Source organism: Apostichopus japonicus, chromosome 11 (assembly GCF_037975245.1).
Source record: "Apostichopus japonicus isolate 1M-3 chromosome 11, ASM3797524v1, whole genome shotgun sequence".
Classification (NCBI taxonomy): Eukaryota; Metazoa; Echinodermata; class Holothuroidea; order Aspidochirotida; family Stichopodidae; genus Apostichopus; species Apostichopus japonicus.
In genome coordinates, this window is record NC_092571.1 from 23846983 (window position 1) to 23873026 (window position 26044).

At 36.5% G+C, this 26044-nt stretch overlaps 1 protein-coding gene across 1 annotated transcript; it reads right to left on the reverse strand.

Moving 5' to 3' along the window:
* LOC139976088 (uncharacterized) lies at nucleotides 1-25820 on the reverse strand. The gene is made up of 3 exons (XM_071984524.1): nucleotides 23609-25820; nucleotides 7323-8637; nucleotides 1-3083 (listed from the first exon to the last, which is right to left on the reverse strand). The coding sequence occupies exons 2-3, from the start codon at nucleotides 8582-8584 to the stop codon at nucleotides 2921-2923; spliced, it is 1425 nt and encodes a 474-aa protein (XP_071840625.1). The 5' UTR covers nucleotides 8585-8637; nucleotides 23609-25820; the 3' UTR covers nucleotides 1-2920.
* Nucleotides 25821-26044: the final 224 nt, after the last annotated feature.

Here is a 26044-nt window from a genome sequence, read left to right on the forward strand (position 1 = left end):
AAATAATCATTATTCGGAAAAGCGTGTGACGTCACAACTAGTTTATTGCCTCAAAGGTACCTTTACACTTAACAAAAATTATGTAAGACAAGTTTAAACACAATACTAACTAACAGGTTTCCAATATTATCCGATGTTACTTTTATATCATTTTCTTTAAAAGAAAAGACAAAAGATATGATATGATATGATATATGAATATAAAATGATTTAATGGGACCGCTGTATATGAGAAAGTGAATTATGTTCTCCCGGCCAGCTCTACCTGTTTCTTATTTTTCCTGGTGAACCTACTAACACCCTGCTCCCTCCCCCCCCCCCCCCCTCCCATATGCACCCGGTAAATTCATTTCAACCTATGACAGAATAACACAATGAAAACATCTCTTTCAGTCGACAGATTTTAGTTTTAATAATATATATATAAAGATACAGATAACATTTTCAGTTTGCTTGCGACACACTTTAAAGCTAAAATTAAAATTGCATTTACATCATTTAAGATTTATATAACGAATAACGTAAACTAAGATATTACCACATAATTATATACTAGCGGCACATCTTCTCTACATATTTGATAAAAATATTCTTTTACACAAAGTTACGGTCCTAAATTTGTAAAATTGCAAACATAATTATTTCTGATATTTGTTGACAGCAGTCGATATGATTTGATATATAAGAAATCTTGAACACAAATAAACACTAAAAAACGAAGATTTAATTATGTTGTTTTTCACTGAATTCGATCAACTTTTGGGGTCAAACTTAGTGATATTTAGGTTCGTATGATAACGCTAATTAAATAGTATTACTATAGACCTTTTCCTTTCTTCAGCATAGATAACGTATCGTATGAATTATGCGTGATTTAGGCAACGATATGTAACAGTCGGTAATGTATAATAAGCAACTTGGCCCTGATGCAGAAATAGAAATGGGCTCCCAAAGGAGAATCGACATTTAACCATGCCCAGTTATGGTTTGGGCTTGGGTGAGGAGTTCTTTTTTATATTCAGCACCTGTAGACTCGCAGATCTGACACTCTCATGCTTTGAGTTTGTGTTTGTGTATATTTCCACAATTAGAGTGGAGTAGTACAGAGTCAAGATAAAACAAGGTGTTGGAGGAGGATTCAAACAGCATTAGCGTGTACGAGCAGTCCCCCTTAATCAAGTTACACAATACAGATAAGCATAACACAACAATAGAGGAAAAGAACAAAGAAAATAAAAATGAAAATAAAAAAAAAGAAGTAATTAACAACCGTTTCGTTTGTATTCTCATTTAGGTGAGGAACGGGAGAGAACTTTTAGAACCTGTATTTGAACAGTATTTAAGACATAAATAGAAAATTAATAAAATCTTCTGCATGAGTTTAAAACTTTCTTCAGCCGATCAGTGGTCCTATTTTTTCGGTTCTTAAAACCGGTCCCTGAAGCCCAGAGAGTTCGCACCAGCCTTGTTACGTCACTGATGACATTAGAAGGACATCCTCGTCAGAGCAATTAAGTATTATCGCCGATGTATAAATGCGCAAAGATATATTTATAATCATAGTACATTTATTATTGAACACATTTATTTGAAGATATTTATTTAAATCAACACAACAGTCGATTTGTACGAGAAAGAGTTCAGACTTTGGGAGGAACATAACAGAAGGTCATGTGACCTTATAAATATGATATTTAATTATGCATAAATAGGAAAAAGACAAAACAAATAAAACAATAAACAAAGAGAAAACAAAAAAACAACAACAACATCAAAATAGAGATAAGAGTTAAATGAGAAAACAACAATATGCAAGTTATACATATAGCTATATTAAGTATATAGTATTTAAGAACTTTCTGAACATAAACAATTATACGGCACTATATGCACTTAGGGAAGGGAATATATATAGTTTTGTCCCATGTTGTGCTGAGGGGAGGTAATTCTATATAAAAGGGTATAGAAAGGCTGTTGGGGAGGGGAGGGGTGGGGAGGGGTGGGGAGGGGGAAGGACGAGGAAAATGTCGAAAATGCAAATATGTACTGTATGATTCTAACTGAGCATAAATATCACAATAGCGGTAAATATCATATATAGATAGAGAGAGGGATTAGAGTTTATTATGATGGTAACTCTAAAAGCTTAGTATTCAATCATATTTGCTTAATTGGTGGCCCACTTTCCACCTTTATGACCTTGGGGACACTCAAGTGGGGGAGGGGTGTCGTGGTCTGGGGAAAGGGGCTACGGGGAGGATGTTTCCCCAGTCCATTCTATACATTAGGATTTTATTTAATATGAATAAAGGTGCCTAGTTGCAAAGTGGATTTAAGCTAGTACTAGGAATTGTTAAGGAAATCAAATGCCATCTTGATAACTTGATTAAATAAATAGATCAGATCGCCTTTTCTGGTACATGTAATTTGAAGAAATAAAATATCGGCAATTTGTTCTTTCACATTTTATTATTAATAACTATAATTTTAGTTCTTAGTTTGTGATTCGGCAAATTTGACTTTTGGCAAGAAAGAATAAATATTTTTAATTATCATTGTTCGAAACAAAGAGGAAAACACGTTTGTTCAACCACTCCACCTCCCCCCCCCCCCTTACCCCTCCACACACACTCTGCCCATCAACACTGCATTCTGTATATATGTGAGCAACGAAGAGGGTAATAAAATGACTGCAGTATTTCATTCATTCATATATACCGTATACGTGTCTTAACGAACCTCGGTGTTGCCCTCTGCATTAATATACTACTAGTTGCTGTTATTTCCTTTACGTTCCCTTCTAATTCGGCTTTCTCCATCTCACCTCCTCACCCACGTCCTCCACCCACCCACCCCCCCCCCCTCTCTCTCTCCCTTGCTTTACTTTAAACATTAATGATAACATTATTACATTAAACATTTAGATGTTGCCCGTTTTACTGGTCACAAGCTCTTTTGAAACGAACGGTGTGTTTTTCCTTTTCTTTTCCTTCTTCTTGAACCCCTCTTTGTTATTCGAATGTTTCTGTATTGATTGAGTGGTAAAGTACGCCATTGTAAATCCTTGCCCAAGTTCTATCAACCTGTTGAAAGACAAGAGAAAAAACAAAAGTGAATTGGCATAGAGAAAATTAAAATCCTTTATCAGCCTCGGAAGAGGAAAGAAAACATACTGGAAAAGCGAAACGATTTACGGTTTTCCAAGCTTTGTCTGGGAAGGGAAAGAAACGGAAGGGAGGGTAGGGGAAGAGAAGGGAACAAACTTTTACAACATCATTGAATTCTGCAAGTTTTACAATACTACAGATCTTTTTGTTTTTAATAATTCAGTCATAATCTTGCTTCTAAAATGTCTCTAGCGACCTACATTTCATGAATCAAATCATTATTCTCTCCTTCTCTCTCTTGTTTTTAGCCATTTTAATTTTTGCTGGTTCTTTGTTACATTTGCTTTTTTCTTTCTCTTGATATTTTCTCTCACGTTTGGCTTTGCCTGACAAAGTCTTATGGAATTAAAATCAACTATTATATCATGTTTTATCCTTGAAATGACGTTTACGAGCATAATTGGAAAGATTTTTGTTACGCCATCTGTTGGATATTATTGATTTAATATAATTAGTCATGTTTTAAATCGTTAACAAAAACTAAAGCCGTTTGGAGCCGAGAATGTCCTTGTAAATGTAAATACCATCGTGCTGTGTTTCCATGGGGATTTAATATATATATATATATATATATATATATATATATATATATATATATATATATATATATATATATATATATATATAAAACAACAATCCATTGAGTAAACAATTTGTGTTTTTTTGTGGCTGATTAAACAAAGCAGAATATGATTCTTATCAATTTACTTGCAGAAATTAACAATTGTGAAATGATAATAGAAAAACTTTCTTCTTCGTCAAGCTCACATCCGCTGCAACAACCTTTTGTTTCCACATAAAAGTGATTGATGGAAGGGGTGTGGGTGGGGGTGGGGCAGGTCCTGTCAGTTTCTAGCGGGAGGAGGGGGGATGCCGTTTTAAGCCGTTTTAACATTTTACCTCCCAATTCTACTTAAGGGTAATATACTCTACTTAAATTTAAGTGAAATAGAATTCGACTTAAGTAAAATGTATTTCACTTAAGTGAAATAGAATTTCCACTTAAAGTAGAATACAAATGTTCTTTTTTCTTAAGTGGAATGCCATTTCACTTAAGTAGAATTGTATATCACTAAGGGTAGGATATAATTTCACTTCAGCTTAATTGAATTCTACTTAAGTGAAATGGCATTTTATTTAAGTCAACAATATGGCCTATATTTTACTGAAATAGAATTCCAATTAAGTAGAATTGAGTTCTAATTAAGTTGAATTGAATTCGGCTGAAGTATAATACTATTTGACTTGAGTGAAACTGAATTCTATTTAAGTGAACCTATATTCTACACGTTTTCGAAGTAACAGTTGCTATGGAGATATCAATGTAAACAATAGTAGGGGAAAGATCATTTTGTCTATATAATATTCAGTTCGAGTATAGATATTTTACGTTTGGAATAATTTCTTTATGTGTGATTGGTTCACATGTTTACAACTTGTCATGTGCGTTCACCACTTCTCGTCTGTCTGTCTTTCTCTCGAATAGTAGATATATTTACATATTTCATGCACTTAGCAACATACGTTGCCCAATCTGAGTGTTAATAACGTTTGGCGGGTTAAGTTCTGATCCGTTGGGCATACGCTTGAAGTACACGTTATATCTAGTGTTACATCGTTGCGGTAAAAATATGCGAAAAGACGTTTCAAAACAGAAATATCAGTACTTAATAGCTGCAGTTTGCTTTGGTTTATAACACAGGTGGGCAACGTGTTGCCCGCGGGTCGTGTGCGGCACTAGGACAAAAAGTTTACGCGACCCAGACGGCCTTAGATTGGAAGACATTGGCAGACAGGCATATTTAGCATGGAGAGTTTGTATATATTGTGATTTCAACTTTAACAGCTGGTCACCACCGCGCAGAGCCAGTTGATCCCTCAATTATCACGTATGTCCAATGTACCACGGGAGTCGGTACGGTACATCTTAAAAGTGTTACGGCGCTTCCGGGATACTGGCCCAAAGTTTCATTGCGACACGCCACTGAACCAATTTCGAGCCCCACCAATGGTTCAAAAATGTTATATCACGTGTCGTTCTGACCAAGAAAAATGTTAGACACAAAACCGATCTAAGAAAATCGAATCAGCACAAACACATTTGACTGGCTCGTAATGTACTCAAAATATTACCCGATTTCAAAAGATAATAATAAATTATGTGCCCCATCAAGTTTATGTAATGTTTAAAGTTTTTGCCTATTTTGGTTATTCCTTTCTCTCTCTCTCTCCTCACCCCTCCCTCCGTCCCTACCCCCCCCCCCCCTCCTTCCGTCCCACCCTCCATGATGCTGAAGTGGGTGAGAGATAATGAGATCTTAACTAAGGAACACAAATATAAATCACTTAATGTGTTGTGTTAAAGTTATCACAGACCTGACCAGTTTTAATCTTTCTAACATATTTCGGAGTAATTGTAGAGGAGACCTGTTTAAAATCTCTGAATATTTTATCAGATCTCTTTTTGCTTGTCTCCTTCTTCTTGTTCATTTCTGACCTGGTTTCACTGTTGTCTGTGGCTTGACTTTCCCTCAACGTCCACAGACACTATAACATACGTTGCGGAAGAATGAATACTCTGAAAACGACTTAACCAAGTCTTATCTGAATAACAATTAACTCATAAATGACCACAACATGGCAAAGACCTAGATAATTATGTTAGGGTTGCCTTTAATGGTAATTTCGTTTTTTAAATAACTCTAGTTTTTCTTTTCATTTTAAAATGGAAAGAATCGTACATCTATAAGAACTAAAAGAAATGTTAAATTTCCAAGACAAAAAAGGAAATATCCTTTTAATTTAATATCGGCAACCAATAAGTTCGTCGATTTAGGTGTTGAAGGACAAAGTTAACCAAATTAAGAACCTGTCAAACATATATGGAATAAAACAAAGCAATACATTAACCATTGATATATATTTCATTCCATGCCACTGATTTTTGGGGAAAATTAAAAGAAAGTTTCAGATTTTTAAGTCTTTCAGGTGATATGTTTAACATTTACAGTGGAATACAAATTTTCTTTATTAGATTGTGTCGTCAAAGTTACGTCATACAGAAGGCAATCGAATTTTAGTTTTAATATTTTAACGGTTGATTAGGACAATTTTTAAACACAGAGTTTGTTCTTAAAGCAATTAGTATTATAGAAATTAGGCAACCGAGCATTTTATATAAACTTCGCCGACCAAATCAATGTCAAACATGTGGTTTATATTGGTAAAGTTTAAAGGTTAATAAAAGAAATTTGACAATTTTAAAGTTTCTTAGGTTATATGAAGAATGTAATAAGATATGAAAGATTAACCTCCGCGCCACTTTACACGCCGATGTGCTCTTGTTTCTTTTATCTATATATATTATATAATCGAATATATAAGTATGAATAGCCCCCCCCCCCCAGAAAAATGGGGAGGGGGTTTAACCGGGTATTACAATCACCACCATATGTTTTAGTAAATTTTACCCATGACCCATGTGAGAGGAAATCCATTTCCGTTAGCAACTCTTTCAACCAATCAAAAAATTGAAAATAAAAATACTTTGTCATTTGAGAGACGAAATCTGGCCTTTAAACTCTGTATGATAAGCTATCAGCTAAGCTAAAAATTTTTAAAAAATACTAAGATAAATTCAAAGGGTTTTCAATTAATTTTCTACAAAAGCCAGAAAAAAACGTCGGTTGAGGTAACTGACCAAACAGTCCAGTGGCGTGCACATGATATCAAAGGTTGAGGGGGGATGGAAGCATTCCCCGACTGTTTAAGGTATGGGGGATGGTCATTTGTGGCATGGCCAGAGGCGCATGAAGGATTTTATAAAGGAGGGGGGCTGCAGGCAACGGGAATCTGTAATGTCGCAGCTATGTATACGTACTAATTTCTTTGGTGAAGGGGGAGGGGAGGGGGCGTTAGGTCAATTCCTGTCAATCCATGAAATGAATTTAGCGCATGTTTGCTCTGAGGTAATGTTGTTTGTGACGGTGTGCGTGTGTGTGTGTGTGTGTGTGTTTTGAAGTAATTACGATAAATATGAAAGAAATTTGACTTTATTAGAAAATATTAATTCAATTTATATATGAATACTAAAGTACATGATTGGTTTAATTAAAAGATAAATTTTATAAGCAGATAAAAAAAATCAATACACACCTGAAGCAAGTGTTGAATATATAGATAGCGGTGGCAGTCATTCTCCATTCGCAGTAATAGATCATGAGCCCTCTAATTATGACGAATGTGTTTAAAACCACGCAGATTGCATTCAAAAATGCGGTGATTTTGGCGATCCTTAACACTTTCCTTGTTAACTTGACTCGGAAAGCTAGTCGAGTGGTGTTAGCCTCTGATTTCGTAGTTGTAAATCGATTGAGAACTTTAGATCGTAACCGGGATATCCCACTTTCTTGAGATTCATATTTCTTCTCGAATCCATCCTCACCGCATTCTTCAGCAGATTTCTTTCCCATCTGAATACCGGCAGAATCGGTTAAAGTTCCATTTTCTGCTACATTTTCATCACATCGCGATGTCTCATTTTCATTGTCGATCGATACCGATTTGTCAACATCGTCGAGGACAGTCGGTCGTTGAGGATCTCCTCTACCGGGAACGTCCTTTACAGATTGCTGCGGCGTCGATTGATTGCTGAAATTCTGATAATTAACCGCCCCTACCGTCGTCACAACGGTTGAAACACCGTAGCTAACACTCTCTTTCTCTTTCATTTCCGCTAAAACTCCAGACGATTTCCTCTCCGCTTTTGTCAGTTTCGTCGCAAAAATGATGAAGGTGAAGATCAGTAAAACTCCCCAAAGGACGAAAAAACCGTGACAGATAAGCAACATCAGCACAAAACTATCCAATATCTCAATCAAAGTAACCGCGATTATCACGGCTATGAAATGAACGATTATAATGAAGATTAATACGATTTTATTGTGCAATACTTTTGACGAAGATCTCGCTTTGAGTCTACTCGCTTCGTATAGAATCAGGCACATCAAGCCGAAACCCCCGGTTAGACACGGGTATGCCAAATTGGATAGAATATTCTCGATGATTTTCCACGGTACACCGGTATCGTACCAGAACTGTAGATAAAGATACATGTATAGTGTTCTTGAAAAGCCGAGGATAAAAAGCAGTATCTTAATCGCGAGGATACATGACTGGATGTTGGAGACTTTCTTAGGGGCTGAACTACGCCTAAAATAGAGCGAGATGGAATAGAGGGCGTAGCACGCCAAACAGAAATAGACCAGTCCAAGAATGTAATAGTGAAGACTCCACAACAGAAGCCAAGGCTTTGGTGGGGCTTCCCTTTGTGGCTCTAGCATGTCATCAGGTGCGTCAAGTTTCTCCTCGCTATCCTTGTCGTACCATGAAGTATTTCTGCTTTCGACAGATTCCATTTTTTCCTCCTTTCTATTGCACTAATTAAATTCCTTGTAACTGGTAGTTGATGCTTGAAAAGAGAAAAAGAAAAATTTGAAATGTATTGATTTTTTTATATTTTTTTTTATAACTTTGTCAGAAAATAATATTTAACTGAGATTAGAAGGGGGGGGGGGGCATTCGAGATGGGTAGAGGGTTAGCGAGTATGGTTAGGGGTAGGTGAAAGGAGGTAGACCAGCAGAGGTTCTCTTCCAGAAATTCTGGGATGGACTTTTGTGGTGGTCGATTAGGGTTCAGTTTAATGTCTTGCCAATAGGGATATCATACTGCTCTGGCTTCCCTACAATGATGGTACGGCAGTTCTATTTATGTTGAACTTATAATTAAAATCACCGTAATCTGTTTGAAATACTAAAATAAATTACTCTAAAAACGAATACTTTACATATGTTGCCAATTTTAACCTTCTGTGTGGCATTTTAAGTTCTTGTTATGGTTGTCGTCACAATAAGACCCCCAAAAAATAAATAATAATAATAATAATATTAATAATAATAATAATAATATTTATAATAATAATAATAATTAATAACAGCAACGAAAAATAATTTCAGTGTTTCGTAGGTAAATATTTAGATTTAAATTTACTGTGTATGTATCTATGCATGTATACATACTTTTATTTATAGCTTCTGATCTTATGATATTTTCTTTTAATAAAAAGTGAAAAGTGAAAAAAATGTTATGGTTATATCATAGTGGAAGTTTTCCTAATGGCCTATATCACACATAAATATTAATTATATTATTAACATTATCCAATGTATCGAACACCCAACAGCTATACCCGTCTTCCTTTAACTACAACCCCCTACCCCCCACCACCTCCCTCTCCTCGTTACCCCACCAGTTCATAATTGCTTTCTTACCCCTTCAGGTTAATAAAGCGAAAGTAGAAACGACGAATAAAAAGTGACGTTATATAATTTACTATATAAACAATACGAATAATAATGGTATGAATCTTTCAATATTTGAGGCCAAAAATTGTAACAACAAAACATTACATATATATGATTTTCTTTCATGTGCTTTCGTTATGGGCTAAACAATGTTCCAATAACACAATTCTGCTTGAAGAAAAAAAGTGTTTTAAACGGACTTTTTTTATAGTTCGATTGTTCAATTTTTGAGTTGCAATATATGTGACGATGAACGATGGTTTAATTAAAATAACATTAAACTGGGCTACTCAGTGAAACTAAACCAGGCGATAAGATCCCATATGTCTCGACAGTGATGAGAAGGAAAGCGTGACAATTAATTATCAATTTTAAGGAGAACTCATTGCTTTTACTCCGTTTTTAATACTTTTTCTTCATTGATACATATTAGGTGGAAAAAAACGAAAAAAAAAAACCTTTGGCTTCTCTTGAAATTCCTTCTTTGCAACAGCTTTCTAGGTTAAATATATATCGAAGGAAACTTTTGTGGGAGCCCAGTGGCGTCGCCAGACATTTCACTCTTGGGGGCACAGCACTTCCTTAGGAGAGGGGCACCATATTTATTGGTGAATGCCGTCCTGGGGGAGGGATCTAAGGTTGCCCCCTCCCCTTCCAGAAATTTTAATTAATTAAGGGTCCTTAGATGCAATCTGTTGCTATATTTTGCAACTTGAAGTATATCTTTATGTTCAAGAATCGTCGGGCTGAGTCTGTCCGATATTTATGTTTTTAATTGAGGTAAATAAAGGTTTTGTTTTGAGTATTTTTTAACACTACAAATCGCATCTGGGGGCACCTGGGGGGCACGATTTTTTTTGGAAGGGTACGAGCCATAATACTTGTCTGGAACGCTCCTTTAAGGTTTAATGGATGCGTTTTCACGGTCCACTGGTTATAAATGTTACAGTCCATTGTTTTGTGAAGCCTCACATTCTCAAAAAGACATGTGCTTTTCTAATCTCATATGAACCCGTCAAGCACTCTTATAACTGGCAGACAACGTTAAGTCTCCTAGACAAATTACACTGTTAACAAGTCTTGAGTTTTCCTTTTGAGGTGTGTGTTGCACCCGATGAACTGATCGAGTCACCTGTACGATAGACTAAAGAATCCAGTCACTTATATGAACGAGCCTCCAATGTTTTAAAGGGCCATTTCTAATAAGAAAAATAGTACGGTACATTACAACCTGGAGTGATAGCAATGATTTCGTAACGGTGTACAACATATCAGAATTCATTTTGTGCCTACAGTACAAGCTTTTAAATGTCAAACGTAGTCAGGAAATCTGTTATCTATTATCTACGCTTGACGTAATGGAAGTCCCACCTGTTACGGGAGTCTATATGGGCCATCTGTTGCAGCCAACAGAAAAAAAAAAATCCTGGGATCTTTTTTTTATATATTTTTTTATTGGCTATTCCGACACAACCGATATTTGGCTGCGTAAATGAAAAAGAACGGTCATGAAAAGTAAGTTGCGTTCTTGGGGAAATTAAATATCTGATGCAAGAACTACTAATAAAATAGATTCAAAATGTGATTCTCTGTTCATGTAATGCATAGCATTGAACTTGCACATGATTTCAACGGTATGGTGGGCCGGAGGGAGGGAGGATTCTAAATTGCCACCAACTGGGTTAGGTATAGGGGCATAAACGTTATGGAAATGCATCCTGGGCCCCGAGGAATGGTCTAATAATTTCCCATTGAATTTCAAAAATACCCCGACTGAACGTTCAGGGGGGCGGGGGGGGGGGGAACTCGCCCTTCGCAAGTCAGAATGAGAGATAAAGAGCTATAGACGAAACATTGAAAATACAACCGATTGTTCCTTTAAAAAAATTGTTGATAACATCTGTCTGTTTCAATATCCTCTCCCTGGTGTAGATGAGATTTAATAATAAAGGAAAGGCAATTAACTGAAGTGAGGAGCCAATGTCGAGAAAAAAATTATACAGCAGGTGGTAATCCATCAACGTCACGTTAGGATACATGTGCTTTACAAGTTACTTTACGAGTGTAAAACAGGAAGTACAAAAGTGTAGGCTTGTAAAGCCTTGTATAACTTGAACCGTGTTTATATTAACTTCTTCGGTGTCGTTTATACCTATATTATATACATCAATCTATCTGTCTTGTTTATTTCATTTGTTTTGTAGCTGACGCTGCGATGTACAAATATTTGAATAAGAGTAAAACAAATAAAACTGAAAGTAAATGGAAAAAGCAAATTAACAGGCGAAAACGAAAGTAGTATTATGAACTCCGAGGCCGAGACAGAAAGTGAGGAAATGCTCATACTTGTGTTCGGTATCATGCAAGAAGTAAACACAATAAGTAAACTAAATATCAAGTGTCTGTGAATAACAGGTCAAGTTTTGTTACTGTATCACCATTTACAAAAATCGCATATTTTTTATTTTCTTCTTGTATTCCTTACAAATGTTAGCCTACATGATCTTTGTGAGATATGACCAATGTACTGAAACCGATGTTAATTATGGATAAGAAGTATGTTTTTATTTATGTTTGATTATTTTTGTATATATACAACAGCATCGTAAACAGTCTCAAAAAAAAAAACGCCGAACTGAAATTTCAACATTTACAAAAACTATTTGTCATTGTATACTGAAAGCAATATAACCAATGCTAGTCAATAATGCATAGCGAAAAGGTCAAGGAACGCCGAAATATGTCATCTTCAAATTATTTTCCAACAATTGACGAGACTATTCTAACTGACTTATTCTCATCATTCAGCATTTTTCTCTTCTCTCCTTTTTTCTCTCTTTTTTTTAAAATTTATTTTATTTTATGTTTTGCTTTTTCCATCTGGCAATCCTTCACGGTTGAAAGTGTCAGGGCAAAGATAATTGAAAGGTGTTAAAAGAAAAGTTAGGAGACGCAATATTTTAAAAAAAGGGCTGCAATGGTCTGTGTCCATGTACTCTGTGAACATGGGTTAAATCTTGAAATATGTAGGGTTTATGACAAACGTCGATCGCGTGGTAACTTGACAAAGTGTATCATATCACATCACTCAAATAGTTACGAAAGAAGGTATTCAAGGGTGACTCTGGGCACAAAATTAGATTTGGTCATTCAAGACACACTGTTTTCAGCCCAGGTTTCGATTCCTATAACATTTTCAACTTTTGAGAAATGAACCCTTTAAAGAAGTGAGGTTCATTATATAAAGTGACTGGACTATTTAGTCTAATACACAGAAAATTAGGTCAGTTCCTCGAATGCATCTCAAAAATATAATAGGAAAACATAAGACTTTTCATGCCCGGAAATGAAGTGTTTACAATACATTAAACAATTATTGTTTGCCAAGGATAAATGTAGTTGAAAGATGTTCTGTTATGGAGATGAAGGAACATATTTTGATTGCGTGATTAGATTTGATAAAACAATGGGTTAAAATTAAACATTAATATCTGCACTAAGGATTCGATGTCACCATCCTTTTAAACCTTCAAAGAGCATTCCAGAGTTTTATCATATTTTTAAGGGTGAGTATAGCTTGAAAACTTCGATAGTATATATACAGAAACATTAAGAAGCACTCATTTTTTCTCTGCTTTTCTTGGTCTATAACATATGAAGACTAAAATTTCTACCTAAGGTCATCTTTTAAGGAGGGGGAGGAATTGATATTGTCGTATGATGGATGACGTCACTAATAATCGCCAATGGTCATCAGGTTCATCCAACGACAAGCGTTATGCAGACCGCATCATGTTGTGCACGTGACACTCACAAGCGAATGATGTAGACTTGTGCAGGGTATGGGAAGGTCAATGGTGACATTACCTAAACATTAGCTGTGCGTTGATATGATGGTTAAAACTACTGCACAATCAACGAAACTTTATCCTTTTGAAAACATGCGACTACATTTTCAATGTATGACGTATTACGTGACATGTGCAAATACGCTTGCGCAGAATATTACGTTTATGGCAAGCCGTATGGGACAAACACTGCATAATATATATCCTCGTATTAATACGAATATATACGCGTAATCATTCGAATATATCCGCGAGTATATTATTATCTAATCATATTGTTTATATATATACGCGTATTAATTCGAATATATATATATATATATTATTTCGAATATATACGCGTATAAAAACCAATATATCCTCGTACTTATTCGAGTATATACGTGAATTAATTCGAATATATATGCAGATTAATTAGAAAATTTAGGCGGATTATTTCAGCCAATCGGATAAGTAGGACGATAAACACGTGTATATTTGAATGAATCCGTGCATATGTTGGATTTAAGCCCCATATGTATTCGAATTAGTGCGGATATGTTGAATTTAATACATGTATATATTCGAATTATTACGTGTCTATATTCGAATTAATACGCGGATATTAATTAAACCTTATGATTGGCTAATAATATATACGCGTATATATATTCGAATTAATACGCGTATATATTCAAATTAATACGATGATATAGTATGCGGTGTTTGTCCCACATAGCTTGCCATACACGTTCAAAGGTTGTTGTTAATATTATCTGTCGTTATGCCTTTGGTGACGAAGAAGAATAACTTACCAGCTATTTTGGGTTTTGGAGTGGGGAGGAGGAGGTGAGTGAGGAAATACTTCTTGTTCATTGTTAGTTCCGGTTACAGCATTGTATGGTAATTCGAGTGATGCGAGTGGGTAGTCGTGTCATGTGTCATTTCAGGATGACTGAAATGGTCAACGACAACTTACTTTAATGTATACAGTTTGTGTAATAAACCGTATGCACATTATATGTACAGGTGTTGTTTCCTTTGACTTGGCAATGTACTTTGAATGGATTATGTTTACCATTCTCTCCGCAGGCAGGCACTCAGAGAAATTGATAAAAGTTATATATTGCACACATGTTGCTAGATTAAAGTTTCGACGCCGTATTACCAATGTTCTTGTTGGTCATATATACTGTAAATATCATTTTATTTGATAGTTAATAATTTAATGTCATTGATACGATCTATCTTAAAAAAAAATGACAAAACAAACCAAAATTATAGAGTGTGGTCCGTGACGTCATGATAATGATGACGAAAAGGCCGTATTATCTTTGAAATGTGCATACATGATACATGGTTCATATATAGTTATGATTTTCTTAACGATCCGTGAAATTGAACTAACGTATCCTGGCAACAAAATGCAGACTGCAGGGATGATGACGTCATCACGGTAACTAATATGAAGCAAATGTCTTTGATTGCCTTAGCTCGCAATGTTCAAATAAGTTGTTTAGCTACAGTGAAGGATTGGAATTTATACAAGTCAATATATCATTTCAGTATAATCTGAAGCCTTGATAATTTCTTTCAACCGGATGTATATGTATACATATATATATATATATATATATATATATATATATATATATATATATATATACATACATCAATAGCTAAAACCAAATATTCCAAAGGTTTATATTACATTTTATGAGAAATATATGAACGCAACATTGAAGTATTACCCAATGGAAAATAAAATATTTTGGGGAATAACTTCTGGGGATGACGTCACAGACGCCCATTGTGATATATGCTTCTATTTTAAAAATAAAAAAGTAATATAACGAAGGGTGTGTTTATTATGGTCATAAAAAAAAGGCTTTATCGTGTCTGATGGCGACGAAATTTGATTTTAAACTACGACCTTCTTATATGCCCATGCGTGCTGAGTATACGTGACGCTATGATGCAGGGACCTATCTCTCTCTACCGATGATTCTTTAAATGTTTCGTGGAAACCGGTGCATTTTTTTTTAAATAGTTTTTGTGTGTCTTGTGAGCACTGGTGGTGTTGGCTATATCGCTTTCACAAGAAATATTACAAGGATAAAATGGCAATCAAAAATATCTATGAATGACAAAGTTGGTCTGGTCTTGTATTAATTGTAGATTGATGAAAAAAATGCGATCGAAAAAAAAAAGTTGCAATTGGCAGACATTTCTATTATTATTTTACATGAATCAAAGCTACATCAGCCATCCAGGGTTAAATTGTTCGAAGTAAAAGAGTGATCAACTGTATCACTGTAGAGGTTGAAGGGAGTGTGTTTAGCATTTCAAAAGGACACATTGGGCCGGGCTCTCCAGCCAGGCCCAAAATAAATAGAGGGCGCTGTCATATCGGTACTATTAGATTTCCTTTATATAAAGGAACGCTGGGTACTATTAGAGTTCCTTTATACATGCGAGAACTGCGAGAACTCGAATTTGGACGCCATTTTGTTTCCATTTGGTGTAAAGGAACTCTAGGTCCTATCTGAATTCCGTGAAAATTGGCAAGGAAGATCGTAACGGTTACATGAGATGATCATTCGTATATACAAATTCGTTCGTATACTTACTGAAGAAGAGATCTTTCGAAACATAATTTCGAAGTATAAATTCAAACTAATTGTCTTACTATAGTAACTTAACGTGTGTATAACAAAAAAAAGTTCAACTACCCATCAGCGGGTCTGTGCACAAGTTCCTCCCAAAGGTTTCTCATAGCACTGTAACATATCTCTGCTTCATCAGGTATTATCAGTCACCCAAGACATGTAGAGTCTGGGTATGAAAACCAAACGACTTAAAGGTATGCTGTATTGGCCCCAAGTATGCTAAATATTCAAAATTCTTAAACTGTTCTTATTACTGCTCTTCGAGGGAATTTTCCTCACTGGGACATTCAGTCATCTTCTGTGTTCCCTTAAAGTATCTGAGAACAATTTGGAGAGTACTTTCTGAAAACTTCTAGCAATTATAGCGTGCTATAATTTGAGTCCTATACTGACTACCTTTAACATAATCCACTCTCAACCCCCCCCCCCCACCCCACTTGCATCTAAACTGTGTCCACATGCTTGCCGAGAGCGTTCACGCGATATGTGTAACTTTAATTTGGAGGTCGCAAAACAGCATTGATCACCGATATTAGTGAGCAAAGAGAGAACCGTTTTAACAAAATACCTTTGTAAAGTCATCCTGCTATTAATCTAGTGCCCTCTTCTTGATGTTAATTTATTTTACCAAACCGGAGCAACTCAATTCAATCAAGCTTATGAACACTGTAAGACGTTAAAAAAAAAAATATATATATATATATATATATATATATATAAAAATAAAACCGACACGAAATACCACCGCAATGACCTTGGTAAGTACACGGTACACAGCGTGCATACAAGTTCCCAGTCAATAACTAACCAATCTGTTTATTGATTTGTCTACAAGCCAATTGTATATAAACACGAGAACAATTTTTGATATTTGTCAAAATTGTCCCCTTTATTGAGGTTCAGATGGCTCACCCCGTCGATTGATCCCTGTACTGGAAGAAGGTGATTTGCTTTTCTTTTTCTTTCTTCTTTATGTCAAAAGTGGTAAAATAAGAAGTTTGTATGCACGTATGTGCACGTAACTTCGCTTCATTATACGGGTTTACAATGTACAGGGAGTATACTCTATGGAACGCCGTACGTTTAATTATACCCCCAACGTGAGATAAACATGTTCAAATTGATATGAGTATATCATAAGTTCAATAAAGGCTCTGTATTAACTAAGGACTCGTCTTTCATCCGGCAAAAAAATACTATATGCTGGTAGGTGTTGAACCAGCTCATTTTTATTTTAATGATCAATATCTTCATATTGATGGGATGGTAAAACATGCTGATTAAGTTACATTGTTTCTCACTCTCTATACCTTAATGATCGTTTCCTCACCAAACGACATTTGGAAAATCTACAGTATTTCCCAAGAGTCTCATCACCTCGCCAGGTTTATTGAACATTTACCAAAGATAGACTAGAAAACTATAATAAAAAAAAAGACTTCGCCCAAAGTTTCCGCATTTGTTTATTGCTATGTTTTATGGTTATATTAACTATGTACTCAGGCTGTAAAACCGCGCCCACGGCATTTGATACGAATTTCACCTAAGAGACCAATACAAGTGTTATGTTCTCAGTTTTGTTTGGCCCGTTTTTCATTTATTACCATTCATATCTCCCCAGCAAATTGCAAAGATCAGTTTAATAAAACCCAGCAATACGTTTACTGTGCATTTGTGTTTTTCTTGACTATAACAACAAGAAAAACTGGAACTTTCGTGTTTTTGGTGTGTAATGCGAAATATGACTGACAATCCGGTGCTTACTCTGTGACTAAACATAATAATGGTCTATGCGTTCTCAACGGCACATATCGAGTTCAGTTTAGTTAGCAAATTTTAATTATCTTGCTGCACGCTGATTATGCGAAAACACTATAACAGTGAATTGGATGCTTAATTAACTTGATTATCCTATTAATGACAAAGTTCTGAGAAGCCTCTGGCTTCACCGCGCACGCTTTAGCGTGGGATCCTGGTGCGAAGCCTCGGTATATGGGGTCTATAAGTGAAAGAATTCCCTGGAAGCTCTTGCAATTAAGTACTTTCGTGAGACATTTTCTGGCCTTTCTGGGACGCAAATACCAATATCTTATGGTAATTTAATCAACATTTAGCTCAATCTTTAGAGGAAAGGCACTTCCTGCCACACTATAATTAAGGGCCCTTTTTGCCCCCCCCCCCCCCCCTCCTTATAGTCCTGCTATGAGCTCAAGTGAAGTTGCCCCCGTGCTGTAGGCGTCCTTGCATGGTTAGGTATAATAATTTGAGCTGCTTTGGTGTGAAGCCATTCATTGATATAGAGTGAAATTCACTCCATAAGTTATACCTTGCATGGTTAGGTATAATTTGAAGGGTTTAACCGAAAGGATATGCAATTCAAGTAAACAAAAACAATGCATATCCTATATAGTTACAGGCAGGATTTGTGGTCAGGCATTGTCATCGTTATACAACAACAAACACGTCAATACGAAAATACCATATATTTCGTAGTGTTATTACTAATAACGAAATATTACAGTGCTTGTCATATATCAATAATTATACATATACCATCGTCGTGCAATGCCGCATCATGCCATACATGCACATGTTTGTATGTGGCTCTATTTCAATCTTTAGTGTTTTCTCATTTATAGCGATGCCATCTTTTTTATGGAACTGCTTTTGAAGATTGAAATTCTACACATTCTACACAAATATAATTTGAGCGCCTTTGGTGTGAAGCCATTCTTTGATAAGAGTGAAATTCACTCCTTACGTTATTGAACCTGGACACTCTTAAAGAGTGAGATCTCACCATTTGAAAATTTGTATAATTGATCAACTTATATCAGATCATTTCCCCCTTTTTTTCGTACTGTTCTGTGCTGTACTGTATTGTCCACCCAATTGGGACAGTTTTTTTTCTATACTGTAGTGCCATGTCCCGCTTGTAGAGCACTCGTAATGTCATTACCAGCAGTATGCATATCATGTTTCTATCATATCAAGGTTAGGAACTGTTTGAAGCATGATGCTGGCGTACAGTTTTGAAAGGTATTAGCATTTGGACATTGTCCCAACTGGCAGGTATTGTCCCTATATAGTGCTGCATATTCATCGACCGGGCTCTTGCCTATTAATCGTTTATGTAAAAAACAAATTTCACTTCTAAATATCCTATAATTGTCTTTAATATTTATAGAAAAATCCTTCCTATAAAGTCAGGCTATTTCTTTTTTTAGTTTTGTACCAAATCGTCCTTAAATAAAACAACATTATCGATAAACTGCTTTGAAGGTAAAAACGGCATTTTTTTTCGGTTCCGCGAATTTTCTTTTTGAAATTTCGTTTTTATATATTATTTTTTTTTCATTTTGCCAACGCTGTTTATTGCATGGTTTGTGCTGCCCTAGTTTACAAATTAAATTTTAAGTGCATATCGCGTAGGCTACTAGTATTACTTCTCGTTCGTAAAAATCAAATTCACATAAGTGGAAACATTTTATAGATCAGGTTGAAGTTAGTTTAAATCTGATCGGTTGTTTTAATAACACCCTAATAAACATATGACAAGATTAAGATCTGAAACAAAAAGATAAAACCCATCATGCCCTACAATAAATATGAGAACATACATACTGATGCTAAACCATGTGTAAAATAGATGTCATAGCTGAAACGTCGTGATTTTTTTTTCTTTTTTTTTTTTGCTTTAATGAAGATTAAGAATTGTTCTTCAAGCATGCATGATTGTCACATTCATGTTCTTGGGATCAAGCTCCCTTTCTTGAAAGCAGGTTGAAAGAATGTTAGAGCAATATTTTTTGGGTTGTGCACGCTTTTTTATGGGGGGGGGGGGAGGGGAGCAGGCGCGTAGCCAAGGGACGAAGAGGGCAACCACCCTTCCCACTTGGGCTTATTTTTTATGATATCGCTAGCTATTAGGCTACTCTAACGTTTACAATCGGACAGTTCTGCGAAGCCTAAGCTTCTTGGTACTACATTCTGCTCGGACATCGATTCTGCAAAGTTTTTCTACAAGAAGAAAACGTCGAATGGAGACAATTTTTACATGGTTAGAAAGAGAAAAATAAGAACTACAAGGACACTGTCTCAAAATCTTCCACCAGACAATTCTTTTATCTCCCGCCAGGCATAGCGGCATGATTGGAAAACCTTGGGAAACGCCTAAACCGGGTTCGCGGGAAGTACATCGCTATTTTGTACTAAACATATTCTCAGTATCACTTTATAGACACTGTTCTTCTGTTCATAATAACGGCATAGTTTTTAAGGGCGTATTCAATGTGATCAACATATATCATTCGATTTCTGTCCATGACTGTAATTAAAACTTAACTTATTTGAAATACCAGTTTAATGATTGCAAGTGTGGGCAAAGGATTAGGCATTTACTGTATTTGTATGACTACGTGTTCGGCGAAAATGTTCAGCGATCGACAGCTAGGCAGTGAGTGTTTTCGACACGTGTATACATCATCCAAGCAGCGCACACTTATACTATTTTCTGTAAACATGTATCAGGCGCGTATCCAGGGGGGGCGTTGGGGGCGCGCGCCCCCCGGGTAAGGAAAAAAGGAGAGAAAAAAAGAGAAGAAAAAAAGTAAAAAGAGGGGGGAGGAAAGAAAAAGAGGAGAGGAAGGAAGGGAAAAGAAAAAGAAGAAAGAGAGAAAAGGGAGAAAAAGAGGGAGTAGAAGATAAACGCCAAGACCTCGGGAAGAGAAAGAGGAACAGATATAATAACAGCGCTGATAGCTATTATATACACAGGGTAGCCAGTGACAGATCGAGGATTACGGAGGAGACGTGCGCCTCACCCTACCCCTTACACCGACAACTCCATTTTTGACGTTCCATATTTCCACTCTCACTAATGTATCTATATATATATACTATATATGGTCTATCTGTGGCTGGTCTTGAACTCAACCGAGTCGTCGGGGAACATGACGCATGACGCCCCCCCCCCCCCTGAACAAATTTTCTTTATGATATCCCTAGTAATTTCAAAATAGACTATGATTAGATGCAACTTACAAGGCATGGGAAGTATCATTTCCAGCGATCTGGGAACTGGCATTTTCGGCCAAAATTTTCTTGCACGATTCGCGCCAACTCATTGTGGCGCTACGCTTAGATAGTTTGCCTACAGGCTTCGCCCCTCCCTTGGCAAATTACTCGCTACACGCCTGTTCGAATTTGTAAAGCAAAGAGCAGAGATCACATCATATCAGTGAGAATGAAAATGCGTGTTCCAGGATGAACAGCCTCAAAACTGTCTATGTGTGTAGTCAAAGGCGTAAGAGCCCAATTGGATTTTGGGGCTGTAACGACTTGCCAGAAAATATAACCAACATTTTTCGCGCGCTCCTCGCGCGTCCAACATGTTAATGTCAATATCATATAAGCAAGCATCGGTCATTACATCGCATGGCATCGTGTACCGTACGGTCCGTGAAAGTTGCGCAGTATACCGCGGGATGCTAATGTAAACAACGAAATGTCTTATGTAGATGGAGAAAAAGCATATCCAATTATGTCAAAACTCTCTTTTACAGTAGTAATGACGAATTAGTCTGCCAAGCTTAGAACTTTATTTTAATTACCAAGGAGATAATTTTTATACTATTCATTTCCTTAAGTTACAACATTGCTATTTATTTTTCTTTCAGTAGGTCCCGAAAATTCTCAGCATATTGCCCGAATTTTCAGGGGGAAAATTGGTTGGGGGGGGGGGGGGCTGCAGCCTGCCCGGCCCCGCCTCCTACGCCTATGTGTGTAGTGTTCGGTTTCGAAATATCTGATATCGGAAATATCTGGTATTTTTCATTTCCTTCAACCAAGTTTTATAATAGCCGTTATAAGAGGTTTTAATATTTGTACACCAATAAATTAACTGTGTCTGAATTTTCGAAAATTTCCTCACCAACATTCTTCATCATACTTCCTTCGACTAGTGCAATTTTGACCTGTCTGTTAGGGGTTGAAAGAGGTTTTTCTATATTGATTGTCCATAGATTGAATTTTGTGCAACATTATGGGTCTGTTTTGAAGTGATTTTATTCACGAGAAATGTGAATTTTCAAATGCTGAACAAATAATGGGCTTAAAACCTTGAAAAGTGGGGCTTTCGGATATTGTGGGCCGTGACGTAGAATCATCTACAAGAGCAATGAATGATCCACAGGACATGCAATGAAGTCGAACATGATGTGTGACTGGTGACAATCTTCCAAAAGGTTGGATGGAGAAAAAAAACTATTGGGAACTACTTGGTTCTCAGGCAAAAATGTAAAATGGTTGGTCATTTTCAAGCCCGAGAAGTGCCATTTCCGGTGATCTGGTGGGTATCAAAACCAGAAATTTTCTTGTACGCTCCGCGCCAACCGATGGTGGCGCTCCGCTTAGATAGTAATTCGCGCGCCCCGGGCTAGAAAATCCTGGATACGCCCCTGTGTATGTATGTTTGTGTGTATGTATATGTATGTATATTTATTTGTAAACCTGGCAATTTGTGGGCTTACTAGGTGGGTAAAATCATTTTGTGGGGAGGGGGGAGGGTAAAAATGTAACTCATTTACTGGTGAATATTGCTTCAATGATTGTTACATATCTAACTCTTTTTTTTTACTTTTTTTTTACCTAACATCAACTTTTTACTGGTTAGGCTATCATTTCAAGAGTAACGTCGGGTAAATTGTAACTTTAATTTTTGTTTCTTATTATTTATTGTTTCGTGTTTTTGTTTCTTTCACGCATTCATGGCTATTTTCTGTGTTCTCTGTTGTCTTTGCCCAATGTCGTGTATTAATCAATTGTTAGTTTTCTTTGAAAGGCCAATTAAATTTTTGTCCTGGTATGACTCATTGTCACCATTCAGCGATAGGCCTATACCAGCAATAACAGTATTGCATTCCGTCAATGTACGCAGAAACACCATGCAGTATTGTATTTCATTATGTCGAAATGATAAGAACTTCATCTCCCAACAATCCATACACTGAGTTGCTTTTGGACGGACGTGTTTGAACAGTACGATGGTATACCATAGCTTGGTCTGACGAGAGGGGAAGGTCAGGGGCTACAGTCCCGGGGTCCGGGGTCGAATAGGGGGCCAGAGAATATATAGAATTAATAATATAGGTTAATGTAGGTTAAAATGATTTCACCAAAGCATCCAGTTCAAGCTTACCCTAACAAACATTTCTTACACCCCTCCTCTTCGACCCCTCCCCACAACGGACATCAGCCAACATTTGTGCCCCCTCCCCCTCCCCCGAAAAAGTCGAAGTCTCGCTATGCACTAGCCTGTATGTGCGACGACGCCCCTGATCGTACGGTCGACCGTTAAACCTGTTTTTTTTTGGGGGGGGGGGGGATTGCAAATTAAGTAACACGCATACCATTTATGCTATGCAAATATATGTTGATAAAATTCATTGTTTTTTGTTTGTTCATGCCTGCATCCTTCCACCTATCCTATTATTGTCTTAATCATATCCTGTGTATTGTTCATTTACCAACTTTCACTTTCGAACCGACTATGAAAAAAAAGTGAGGCAAATTATTGACTTACTTTGGAGCAGGTTGTGAAGTCCTTCTGGTGTAATTAACCGTCAAGATGAAATTTGGTGTCATTAAAATGTTCTCTGGTGCTAATAACACATATATAGGCCAACTCTTGTATACGTAAGATATTATTTGGTGCAATATGATGACCTTTGGTGCAAACAAGGTGTTCAATCGTGTACATGGGACGTCCTGCATACCCTATGTGCGCACACGATGTCCCCCTGATGTAGTTAAGGTGTCCTCTCGCGTACTTTAAGATATTATTTTCCGTTGTGTAGACTGAAGGGTCCTTTTATTGCAAAGAAGATAACAATTGGTGCCCAAAATATTGGTCTTCTGTGGTACGGGTAATGTGAAGTTATCCACTGCCAGGTTCACTGTTCTTTGTAACGAATAGTTCGATATAAAATCTTGAATCAACTTAGCTCAGTAGTCCCCTTGCTAACTTCAAGTCAATACCTTTAAAGAAATTTGCAAGCGTTTATATGAGAATGTTCAGTAAGTCTTGAAGGTATAACTGCCAATCACTTTCTTCTATCCTGTTTTTAATCTGACATACTGAATTCACCTCAATGGAAAGTCTGCTAACGAATTTGATTCATCAATGCCTTTAGAAATGAATTTCAATGAGATTCTAATGAGTCGTTCGCAAAGAAATCTTTGTTGCCATGGAGAAATGAAGCTTATTTATATTGAGAGTTAATATTGAGAGTTGAATTGAAATCAGATATATTATTTTGATGACCTTGGTCACAACCGTTCCTATAGATCAAAGAATATAATCCATGTAATGAATTCGGAGTCTTTAAAAGTTTCCTTCTGACTTGTCGCGTGTATCAAGTTTTAATTACACTTCAAAACTGAACAAAGTAGAAAAGGACAGATTTGACGAGAAAATGTCATGACAATATAGGCTAGGTCAACATGTAACTGGCACAGAGGTAGACCCTACTACAAAGCGAGATTGTGATTCGAGAAAACTCAATCCTTGTGGAATTAAGTATAACTGACAACGGTTATTAAATTGGAAAAAAAAAAAGATTGTCCATCCAAACTCAATCAGAACTTAATTCGCACATAGTATTCTTCAATGTTTTTAACGAGATTTAAAAAATAAAAATATAAAATCGTATCAAATTATTTCTCTGGTTGATTCAGCTTAGAAAGAATTAGTTCTGACCGTGACTATATTGCTATAACCTTATTATATATGAACATTGGGATAAATGTCCCTGAATGAGAACAAAATACTCCGTAAAAGAATTCACACTGTATTCTGCGACAAGATCCTTTCAAAAACGACATATATATAGCTGCGAGCGAAAAACGGATGGATTTCTGTCACACTAGAAAATCAAACTTGATTTACGCTTGTAAGTAAAGAGCTCCGATAAAATAAAATAAAAATTGAGAGTTAGGCTATATATAACTTTGCAAAACCGGAAACGACGTGTGACGCTCTCCATCATTACAATGACAAGTTTGTAAGTTGTCGGTCAATTTAAATAGGATTATCTAATCGATGGCGCTCTACCATTGTCAGTGTACACAGATATGACGTAATTTTAATATTGCAAGTTAATACAGTGTTACGTCCATTTGGCGCAACCACCATTTTTTGCTGCTTTTGTAAAGTGAAGGATTGGAATGATTTGCCTTTGAGTCCGTTGTCATGTCTTAAAATCTCCACGCATGAATTTCTGAATGTTTTGGAAGGTTATTTACAGAATTGCAATAGGATATTAGGTTTCTGTCTTTTGCAAGGGGACTTTATGTCCATCTTGATGCTATTTCCTCGCTGAAGTAACTAAACGAAACTAACCTCTAGACAGGGCAAATTCGCACAAAAAGGGGTTTGCTAAGTATAGGTAAGGGGCATTGCAACATTAATCTATACGCAGACGTTCACCAAAGGGTCCCCACAATCCAGTGCGCCATCGGCACGTTTCCGAGAAATCCAGTACTTCGTGATGACATCTGGCTAAATATATCTAAAAATAAACAAGCAAGGTTTGCACTGTAAATGCAACGTTAGACTGACATGCAACAGAAAGTATGAGTCCCGTAGCCTTGTTGGATTGGGGAAAGGGTAGCGAGTGATTAGGAAATCGGGTGGGAAGGGCCAGGGAGAAAGGAAATGCCCCTCATCTCTGTTGTCTGAAATCTTGAACATTCGTGGTCGAAGACTCTGAGTTATTACTAAGTATGCATTAATGGAAGTGACGATCTTCCTATCCATGGCCCCTGTATATGTTGCAGCATACTCTTCTTGTAAGGGTAGCAAGGTAACCCCCCCCACGCCCCCCTCCACCGACCCTTATGAAGAAATGTGAGCCTTGGTTCATATGCACTTGTCTCCTTCGAAACTTCGAGAAAAAACTAACATAAGAGACTTGGTAAGTTAGTTGTTTTCCTATAGAAAATGTTGTAATTACATCTC

Bases quoted from the DNA above. Each gene is read 5' to 3' on its own strand.
- LOC139976088 (XM_071984524.1), bottom strand. From the start codon at position 8,584: ATGGAATCTGTCGAAAGCAGAAATACTTCATGGTACGACAAGGATAGC. The intron at 3,084-7,322 runs GTGTGTATTGAT...GTCTTTCAACAG, and splicing joins ATATTCAACACTTGCTTCAG to GTTGATAGAACTTGGGCAAG.